The sequence below is a fragment of the Odontomachus brunneus genome, unplaced genomic scaffold, assembly GCF_010583005.1.
Source record: "Odontomachus brunneus isolate Ranch 3 - 2012 unplaced genomic scaffold, Obru_v1 Obru_scaffold_011, whole genome shotgun sequence".
Lineage (NCBI taxonomy): Eukaryota > Metazoa > Arthropoda > Insecta > Hymenoptera > Formicidae > Odontomachus > Odontomachus brunneus.
In genome coordinates this window covers 617090-628101 of record NW_022639461.1, presented here as the reverse complement: position 1 = coordinate 628101, position 11012 = coordinate 617090, and the positions used below count along the sequence as shown (strand labels likewise).

At 43.9% G+C, this 11012-nt stretch overlaps 1 protein-coding gene and 1 long non-coding RNA gene across 8 annotated transcripts in view; one reads left to right on the top strand and one right to left on the bottom strand.

Annotated features, from left to right (window-relative positions):
• Window positions 1–11012, top strand: part of LOC116840737 — a 371839-nt gene that overhangs the window by 349063 nt on the left and 11764 nt on the right. For all 7 annotated transcript variants that reach the window (XM_032807852.1, XM_032807851.1, XM_032807856.1 and 4 more), the window contains one exon: window positions 6974–7119. In XM_032807852.1, the coding sequence (XP_032663743.1) occupies window positions 6974–7119 (146 nt within the window). The remainder of the gene's footprint in view (window positions 1–6973; window positions 7120–11012) is intronic.
• On the bottom strand, window positions 636–3514 carry LOC116840742. Its single transcript, XR_004377405.1, has 3 exons — window positions 3346–3514; window positions 2037–2249; window positions 636–1876 (listed from the first exon to the last, which is right to left on the bottom strand). It is a non-coding gene; the product is annotated as an uncharacterized LOC116840742 (long non-coding RNA).

Below are 11012 nucleotides of genomic sequence, written 5' to 3'. Positions count from 1 at the left end.
CTTGGCACACCATATTTCAAAATGTGCCATTTTTTTTGCAGTTCTGATACCTATGTGATCAATTCTGAGTGAATGCGGTCTTATCTTATTGACAATTATAACAGTATTATGACAATAACAGTATTATGATGGATAAGAATGGTCGAATAATTCCGATGGAGATATACACACAAGCACGTTGAAAGTCGCAGAAATTGCAACGATATTTCGCACGGATAGATATCCAGGTAGATTCTTATGATTATCATAACGCCGAACGATCGATGATGTATAGATAATTTTTAAAATTTCATTTATTTGTTGGAGATGGAGTATTAAAGAATTAACTCGTTATTAAAAATGATTTAGGGTAAAGAGTCAGTCTGATGTGGAAGATTGATTCACCGCATACGTTGCAAGTCCAAAATATATTCGACGCGTTCATCAACACTCTGTCAGACATTATTATCCTCCCTAAAAGTTTGAGTATTTGCATGAACAACCGCGTCTTATTTGCCGTCTTCTCTCGCTTGGATTTAAGTTTTATTTATGAAACAAATATAGTATATTAAGAATTAATCATTAAATAGACATCATATAATGATATAAAGTTCTTTGTTACGTTAATGTGCAAAAACAAATTTATTAAATGTATATTTACTAAATACAAATTTATCATATACTCTTCGATTTTACATTTCACATAAGACACACTGAGTAAATTTTGATAATTTTTTAAATATATTTCTCCCTCGTCATACTTTCTATGTGATGAATTTAAATGTCATGTGAAGCACACATAACAATCTTTACATATCGCGTAAGAAGTAGAGTCGTACGAACACTTGTCCATCTGGATCTACAAGATAGCTATATCGCACGTTTTATCATCCGGGCCCTCATCGCGCTCCGCGAATGCGTGGATTTTCCAATAAACAGGTACACACGACTGTTCTGTCACGGCTGAAGCTTCGTCAATACTCGTTATGCGTACGCGCAACATTTTCATCTGAAAATGACATCAAGCGGATACTACTTCGTCGCGGAAATACAGCGCTACACTATCGTCCCACTCGCATTTTAAATGTTCCGGACGCGATGCAACTGTATTATTCAAGTGGCCGTTTATTGAAATAACGTTACCGCGTCGCGTTGGGTTGGAATACGTTGCCTTCTTACCGCGTGGTTCGCTTGACATCATCATTTTGTCGAGTATAATGTCCATCGCTTGTCATCGATGTACATGCAAATTACATGAAAATTTCAAAGAGCATAATGTGGGAGCGCCGCAGTTGTTTTCGCCGTTAATTCAATCGCGATGTCGGGGTCCTTTTTCATCCTCTCTTTCTTTCTCTCTCTCTTCGAAAATGATTAACTCTCCGGGAAGAAAAGCAACATCGCTTCCTGCGCGGACAAAACAGGTCGCGTTCTCTTGAATTTTCGACACCGCAAGTTCTCAGCAGACACGCGATATCCGCATGCTCGAAAGAGCTCCGCCGTGCTGATGCGCTTTCATTACGACGATACTCGAAGAACGGAATGAAATCGAAGAAGAAGCGTAGGAAGAAGCGGATGTGAAGAAGGAATGAGAAGAAGACGATGATGAGAAAGAAGAGAAGGGAAGAAGGTCGGTGCTCTTTCGCGCACGGTTGGATGGTCCCCACGGTGGTCGAAGGGTAATGCCTCCGTTCCTCGCGAATCCACCGTGTGGATATCGCTCGACCTTTGAAGCGCCACTGACGAGGACGACCTACTTCCTGGATCCGCGGAGTCGTCTCGGGCTTGAAGAGAAGAAGAGGGAAGAGCGGCTTCCCTTCCGGCTGGCGGAAAAGGCGAGCGTGAAATTGGTCGGATGAGCGCGCGCCGACGTCGCCACCTCCGCCACCGAGTGAATGGCCTAACGAGCAAATATAAATTAGATCGAGGAGTCGACTATGAAAAATGTCCCTTTCGACTCGGGACGAAAAGGTAAAGGAGGACGTCGACGATGGTAATGGGCGGCGCGCGCGTTACCACTCACACACGTCGAACATGGAAAAGGTTTAAATCAACGTCACCTGGCTCCTCGCCTCGTATATCGCTGTCGTTGATCCCGCGATAGGTTCCGCGTCAAAAAGATATTCCGCTGGAAAACACTCGAGCGACGTTTTTAATCGATCTGCAGCAATGGCGGGGAAGAAATGTAATCGTTTTCTCCTTCTTTCTCCGTCGTCGGACTCTCGTTCCTCCTGAATTCGTGTCCGAAATAAAACAGCGTGGCCTCGTTTATTCTGCAAAAAATTCTCGTCTTTTTTATTTGTTCATGACGATCTGCCTTCTGTACCTGCGAGTTTCTCGACCGTGTCGAAATTAATGAACGGTAGCGTGTGTAGCGTCGATATTCTCGGATTACCGGACACATCGCTGAACTACCGAAGATTTTAATTAAGGTATCGACGTTGTACGACGGTGATTACCGATGAAGTGCGAAAGAACTCTCGGCAAGGAAAACAGGGAATTCGATCGTCGCGTGCTCAGAGAGAGAGAGAGAGAGAGACGATCTCGTAAGAAGACGCCACTGCATGTTGAGAAAACGATAACGGCGCTCGGGCGGTATCCGGATGCACACCAGAAACCGAATGTAAACGGCTGCCGTGTAACTTAATTAATTAAGTTGCTGCTCTTTACGTTATCGCGGCGCCGCCGATACATTATCTTAACGTTCGGAGAATGCCGCATCGTCGAGAATCTCGTGGAACGCCCGCCGTGAGTACCGTCGTTGTCTTGAGTGAAATTTTTGCCGATGAGAGCAGAGAGAGAATGAGGGAGAGAAAAAGAGAGAGAGTTTTCAAACTCATCCGGGAACATCGCGATTATCGATTTTATACGCGTTTTACGATATACGCTCTCTGCACACGCACTCGAGGCGACGTAATTAACGGGGCCGCGGAAGGTGCACAGTCAACACGTTAAAATTTCGCGGTCGTCCATTTCTCGTCCGGAAAGTTTCGGCGAAGCCCTCCAGGAAGCTCGATGAAGTGCTTTCGAGGCTCGGTACAATCACTCGCGCGCCACATCCTCTCGCGAGCGGTAATGCGGATACTTTGATTATCGCCGCGGTAAGAGACAGTGGCCACGTTGCATATTGCATTACGTGCCATTCCACACACAGAAGCCTCTCCCTTTTCCGTCCTCTTTGTCTCTCATACACTCATTCACTCACTCACTCGCTCACTCACTCTCTCCCTCTCGGGGGAATTTCGCGGCGCGCAATTTTGAAACTTTAGCTATTACACTTTCTGTTTTTTATTCGCGATGGTCACGACGTCGTAAACATTATTTGGTCGCGCACGGTATTCATTAGGACGACCGCTTAATCTACGTTACCCGAGTAATGGTGAAATTGTCGTCCTCTCTTCCTGTCAACGGCGCGATCGCACGACTAGCGCTGTGTTTACACGCCGCGTGTTTTTTAATCGAGAGCAACAGCTGCCAGAACGGATCTGTGCGTTTTTAGCATTATTCCACGCGTCCTTGGGCAGATATTTTCGGACGTCCGGAGCGCGGCCGCGTGTCGCGGTTCGAACACGTCGACGTCGATCACCGGCCTGCGAGGCCGGAATCAAATTTTTTACTTATTCGAGTGCAAAGTGATGGAGTATCGTTAACTGTCGATATTTGCCCAAGATATTGTGGTGTTTCTATTTATCTTGACCGGCGTGATAAATGCAACGCCGCTCCTTTTCTTCAATATAACGGAAATTTTGCGAAGCTCCAACTTTCTTCACGGCGAGGCGAGACGAGGCGAATACAGCCAATAAAGATATTTTCATCTTGTAAGTGAAAAGTCAGACACCAACTACGAGAATTTCTGTTCCAACGGTTCGACATCCCGAAGCTACTTTGGTCGCGCACAAATAGTGATAAAAAGAACGCACTTATTTGTTTTCTCTCCTTTTCTCTTTCATTCCCTTTCTTCACTCTAATTCGCTACATCGGTATCGCTAATACCGTACAATCGCGACGCTTTTCACTTCGCGTCCCCGAAGGCGCAGCGCCCACGAACTTTTTAACGCCCCATCTTCTGGTATATGTTTTTTATACAATACACACGCGCGATATACATACACGGATATCGGCGAGGGTGGCCCCACGGTCGGCGGATCATAGCGTATCGTGATTCGCTCGGAAAACTGACATCGATCAATCATATCGCAGACGAGTGTCGGTTTCACGAAACCTCCCCTGACGTTCGTCACGTTTTATTACAATGCTTTTACACGCTCGAATGTGCAGCGCGCGGGTACGGGGCATTTTCCGAAAAAAAAGAAAGGGAGAAAGAGAGAGGACTCATCCGCGCCTGCAAATCACGCTCCGCGGCGAATAATGAATTTTTTTCGGAGCAACGCGAGCTCGTACTCTCTGCTCTGGCAAAAAATAGCGTAACACACGCGACATCTCCCTTAAAAGCCCGGCTGGATATGTACGCTCGAAGGAGATCACGATTTTTTCCACAGCTGCTCTTGGAAATTCCCATCGTATATCGTATCTCGTCGCTGTAATAGCCGATCCGAACCTACCCACGAATTAGCGTATCTCACGCCACGAATTAGTCGTGAGAACTGTCTCTCGGTGTGTACCGATGCACTCGGCTACACCGACGATCCTCTCGAAGTAGACTCGGCACGACTCGTGTAACATCGCGCACTGCATGATGCGACGACTTTAACGAGGATAGAACCGTTACCGCGACAATAAAGGTGCGTCGCAAATAAAGTCTCGCGGTTAGAATTTTACGGTTATACATCCCGTATTTATGATCCGCCGGCCGGGAGATATAGTTCATAAAAGCCATACAGTCGCGTCTTAAGGGGATGCCGTACTTAAAAAACTTTGCCGGCGAAATACCGACATTCTTCTGCAAAGCTTGCATCTCATGCTGGCTGCACAGAATTATAAATTCTTTTACACAGTGAAAGTACGAGCACAAATGAATTAGAATATTGTCTAATATGTGACGGAAACGACAAAAATATACATATGCTGTGCGATGCTCCAATTCATTCTGCCGAAAGTAAGTGTCGCGCGTTGTGTCGTGAGGAGGTATCGTCGAATAAACGCCCAAAATGAGTATGTCGGGCAACGAGCAGTCGAGCGTTCTGAAAAGAGTGTTGCCCGTTCGTGCTATTAATGACAGTTGGAAACGCGAGCCGCAATCGTTATCGAATTATTATTTAAACGTGATTTATTTCGATCCCTAAGGCGAGTTTTGATTACATTCCCACGAGTTTAGATCGATATAAATGTCACCATCGTATTCAGCGATCCAAAAACGTAGATCTACATGTATAATTTACACTTTTTAGACCAAAATCAGCCAATTATATCCATTGCACTTCGAATTTTACTAAATTTTACCGAATGACTCGGAACAGATCGACGGCTGCACGTCTCGCTCACAAAGAAGAGTCGTCGTGTCTCTCTTTTCGCGATTCGATCGCTTCCATCGCGTTGAAGGGTGTATGTCGCTCTTCCTCGCTCGTCGTCTCTTGCTCACCGGCGCGGTACAAGCTCAATTAAGGCGAATTCATGAAAAAGAAAATGGGAATACGGAAGAGAAAGGAAGGGAAAAATTCGTCCGCGCGCGGCTCACGAGATACCGCGAGCGCGATCGCGGAAACTAGTTTCGCAAGCAGCCGGGCTTTATCGAGAAGTAATATAAACTTTATATCCCCTTTCACGAGCGGAGAGAACTCGTAAGACAAATATATGTCGAGATCGTCGTTTCCGGTTCGTGCAACGGCTTACGACGCCGGTGCTCCGCAGGGCTACAATGTAAACATATATCGGCCGGGCTCGTGTACAGATATGAACTTATATGCGCGGCGCTCATTCGGCCGTCCGCGCGCGTTACGGGCTCGCCGAGTTTTCGGATCCTGCCGTAATAAAGGTCGGCCGTCGTAAAAGAATTGCGTTAAACTTAACGCTCGGTCGTTAGGAAACGTCCTGATAAAATAAAATCTTAATCCCGCGCCGTCCACGGCGAGGAGATTTAGGGTCTCTCTTCTCTGCACCCTCTCGCCCTGCTGTAGCGTCCTTCCCGCTGTCGTTTTGGACGGAGAAGGGCTCGTCCGTCTCCTCGAGATCAGCCTTAACGGTTTACTGGACCGACTATTAAGCGTATCTGGCACGCTTAATCCTTTCAGACCCAAATTTTTATTTGTCCGCGGGAGACCTTCGTGCCTTTATAGCCGGAGGGACGAGCCGAACGGTGTTACGCGCGTTGCAATACTCTCCCTTCTGCGAAAGATCCTTTCCTTAGGACTGTAACGAGTGAGAATCTTGGGGCGTTCTCAGCGGGTTTGAATTGCTTGCCGAAGGCAAGCAGCAACCTCGCTCTTCCACCTCAGATTGTATTAAGGTTCATCTACAATGGGATTGGTAATAAGATCAACTACAGTCGATTATTACAAGAATAATCGATTGTAGTTGGTCAATTTGCTTACTGCTTACATCTTACTGCCTACTGCCAATCCTATGACCCTTAAAGGACCGTCTATAATACGTGAAGTAAGCTTAATGTAAGTAGAGTAAAAGTAAGAAATTATTTATTTTGTTTACACGCCTGCTTACATTTTAACTTTCCTGTATCGGAAATATTTCTATAACTGAAGTACTTGCGGTAATAAAGAAGTTGGAATATAGGCGTAAATAAAATAAATTATTTTTATTTCTTACTCTTACTTGTTACACCAAGCTTATATATTGCGGACCAAGCTTACGACTTCATGGAGAATCGCGCTTAATCGCTCCATCAACGACTCGGACAAGTCCGCCGCTCCAATAAACGGCGAGCTTGCTCGAAATAGTCACCGCGTTCACCTCCTCCTCGGCGTGCTCGCTCGAGACGGTCCGAGCCACCCTTCGACTTAGAAGGAGGTGTATAGCACACACAATGCCCGTCGTACTCGAGTTCACTGACACGTAACGCTTTTTCGTGTGCATCCCTTTTCAGCAAGAACGGATACGTGTGCATCATGTTCCACAGGCGGGACAAGCACGTAATAGAGATGCAACTTTCGGAATGGGGCCAGCAGCCTGACGATATATGCAACTCGAGCACGTTCAACTCGCACTCGATGCCGTACACGACGTTCATCAGTAAGTAAATTTTCATCTCCTAATCGAATTACGTATTGTCGCGCGCGATATCACGTCGTGACGCGGCGCGGTAACTAATTGCGCTTTAATGCACGGTGTCAACTTTCGCCGCGTGGCGGTAGCGTAATATACGCAAATTTGATTACGTTCAGCAGCGCCCGGTTGACAGATCGTGTTATATGTTTGTTACTGCAGTTTCGATTAATGCAATTAAACGGCCGTGCGCGGTTAATGCGTCCGGCGTTTTTGCTTTGTCGGTATTACAGTCCGTAATTAATCGGACAAATTAATTCGCCCATATGCGAGTAGCGGGACGGCACGCGAACAAACTCGCGGTTTCTTTCGCACATCAAAGGCCGGCCGTATTGCATCGGACCGAGCGAGTTAGCCGAGTTTGCCACTCGATTAGCGTTCGCGGCCTCTTCGTGCGGCCAATCGTCGTCTCCGACGTCGTGCCGATCGACTCGACGCATAGACTAGCTATTGTTAACTCTCTTCTGCTCAAATTAATTTCGCATATTTAACAATTTATGTAAATGTGTGTTGCTTTGCTTACTCCAATTTATACCAATCTTACTCCTCGTATTGTAGACGAGCTTAACAGGTACGATGCCTTTTTAGTCAAGCTATAGGTACAGTGGGATCCAATGGACCTTAATAAATTTTTGTCATTTTTAACATGATAATAAAAGGTAGAAAGAAAAACGTTTTATAGTTCGAAAATAATACTTTACGAATATTATATTACAACTAGACATATATAATAACAGTCTCAGTTTTTCAGTAATCTAAAAGAACACGTTAATTGATTATAAAATGAATACAATGTGGACAGTGTTGAAAGAAAATACACTGAAAAATAAATAATCGGTAAAAGAAAAAAAATTATGCTTTAATCTAAGTCCACAAATTATAGATTATATAAAAAATATAAACAAATATTGTTAAATTAAATACAATATTAAAATCTTAGATTTTATTAAAATCTTAGATTTTTAGATACAATCGTTACAGATAGTGCTTGCACATTTGGTGCATACTGTTCATTGCATCTAACATATACTTCTTTGGACTTCATATCTTTACTTCTAGGACATGTATTACATCTTACTCTGGATGGCAAAATAACTTTAGATCTTTCAGTTTCTTCAATTTTTTAAATAGATGAAATTATTAAACGCAATGGCTTATGAATATATTGAGTTGTAAGGTGTCTCTTAAGTTCAGGTTCTACTAACTGAAAGGCAAGAGCTTTTACTTTTTTGCGTGAAGAATGAGTCATATTGAGCTGAAGATTAAGACAATTATTTTCATAAAAGTAACGTTAACAGTACAATAGGGTCACTGTGACCCCAGACGAAAAACAAATGCATAAAATTCATAGTTACTTACAAATAACTCGATGATTTTCTTTTCTTCTGTCACACTGAAAACTGTTACTCGAAAGGTACTGAAGATATTAGCACCATATAGTGGATAGTTTAGGAATTATCACAAAAATAAAATTAGTTGGGGTCCCTGAGACCCCATTGTACCTGTTACGGGTTAAATGGCCATTTACAATATGTGAAGTAAGCTTAACGGAGTAAGTTCCGGCATAAAAGAATTGAAATATAGACATAAGCGAAAGAAATGATTTTTATTTTCTACTCACGCCAAGATTACTCCGCATATTGTGGACTAGCCTTAACACGAGTACGCGAATATTCCGACGACGTGCGAGATTCCCCTACGATTCGACGGCGGATGCATTTACCGCGCGGTGTAACGCGATCGTGAAATAGTACGGTCGTTTTTTCTCTTCGCGGCGGTGAGCGGACGAGAGATTAAGTGGATTGGAAGCTGGAAATTCGGCCGCGCCGGTCGCGGCCGGAAACCGGAATCAGAAACGAACGGTTCGCCCGAAGGTGATTTCCGGGCTCGCGTCGGCATCTCGGCGCTCCGCAACTGCCAATTCGACTCCGATGGACCCCTCCGTTTTTCTTCCGATTCATTGGCCGCGTCCCCTGGTTTGTCTCGATCTTATCGAGTTACTCTGACAGGAGATATAAGCGAATGGAGAGATCCGCGCGCAAAACGAGCCAACGAGTCGATAATCTCGACGACACGAACCTTTCGTCGTTATTTTAAAGCGCTGGGAACGTCGTGCTCTCCGTTGATATCTGAAAGATTAAGGATACATTAGACATTCGGAACATTGGAATTCAAGTTATGTCACGCAGATAGTGGCAGCTACGATATCACATGTCGTTTAATGCAGCTAACGTTTGAAGATTCATCGACGTGTTTACCATCCCGGTGGTTTTTTGGATGATTTTTATGGTCTTTAAAGTAGAACTTTCTCACATATATCAAAAAAATAGACTAGTAAAAAATATATGACACCCTCGCCGCGCCACTATAATAACATTCCGAATCAGATCACAATTATTTCTTCAAACTAATTTTTTTTTCTTATTTAATCATACAAAAATTTCTTTCTTGTATTAAGAGTCATTAAAGAACATAATTTTATTTATTTTTGACAAAATGATGCAAAATATACGTCTGATAGTAAAATAAAGAACGCTCGTGTTGATTCAGTCACCAAGTCGTCAGATAAGTACATTAATAGTAAAACATTAAAAATTTATGTGACATAGATATATTTGCGTATATTTTTTTTTATTTTCTATTTAAAAAATTCTTTGAAAGTTTTTATATTTTTTAAATTCTTTTTTACTAATTTAAATAATAATAATAAGAATAATTGCAGTTGTACTTCACATAATTGCTACCGCGTTATTATAGTAGCTTTCCGGATTGTAAGGATTAAACGCGCGCGCGCGCGATTCTTTAAGTGTTTTTCTCGCGGATAGAATTGCGAATCATAGACCGTATTAGCGGGCAGTTCCGACCGCCATTAAGCAAGAGACTGTATTACATTACACTGCTTTCGCAAGCTACATACAGCGTAGCTGGTTCTCGCGAACTCTGCTGACTCAATACTCCACTCGAAGTCTCGAGTAAAACGTGATTCGCGGTCTAACGAAAGAGCGCCTTGTTTAGCTTCTAAAGCCAATTCCGGACATTGATCGTGGAGTCCGACGACGTCGGGATGAACCATGCTGTCTCGGTCGATTCATTCGGTCGCGCACGAGAAAGAGAGACACAGACATACGCACACTCGAACCCGTGATTTGTCCCGACCTTATCGAGTCTCTCGCCGTCATGTTCTGACACACGCATTCAACGCGTGTTTCCGAGCAGACATACACGTACAAGGAGCGCTTCGCCCCGAATTCCTCGATCAATTTAGAATCAATTCTTCTATCGCGGAAGTCCAATCCGAGTTCTAGCGACTTCTCGACGTTCATAATACACACGTATGTGTGTGTGTACATATATATATGCCTCTCTTTTTATGCTCTTTCTTTCTCTTTCTCTCTTTTTCTCTCACACACTTCACTCGCTTATGATTAATCCTCAAATTAAAATTACTCCAAAGCGAGCGCGTTGGAAATGCGGCGTGAGATTTCGTTATCTATTTTTACCGTCGTGAAAACGGTACTAGCTCGTCTTTACGCGACATGGTAAGCATAAATATACTCCAAATTGGTCCAAGATGCTATACGCTCTGAGCTATGTACCCAAGACAGCCTCCGTGTGTGCTCCGTGACAGAAGTACCTATGTACTCACGAAAAGCGAGTATAGTCGCGGGGGGAAGTTTGCAAATGGCTGAGTTTAACAATCAATTCGCGAAGCGCAGCTTTACGAGCGCATAAAGGATCATATGCCGGATCCGTCGTAAAGTCTTTCTTCTCTTTCTCTCTTTCTTCCTTCCTTCCGCCATTCTCTCTCTCTCGCTTTCTCTCTCTCTCTCTCTCTCTCTCTCTCTCTCTCTCTCTCTCTC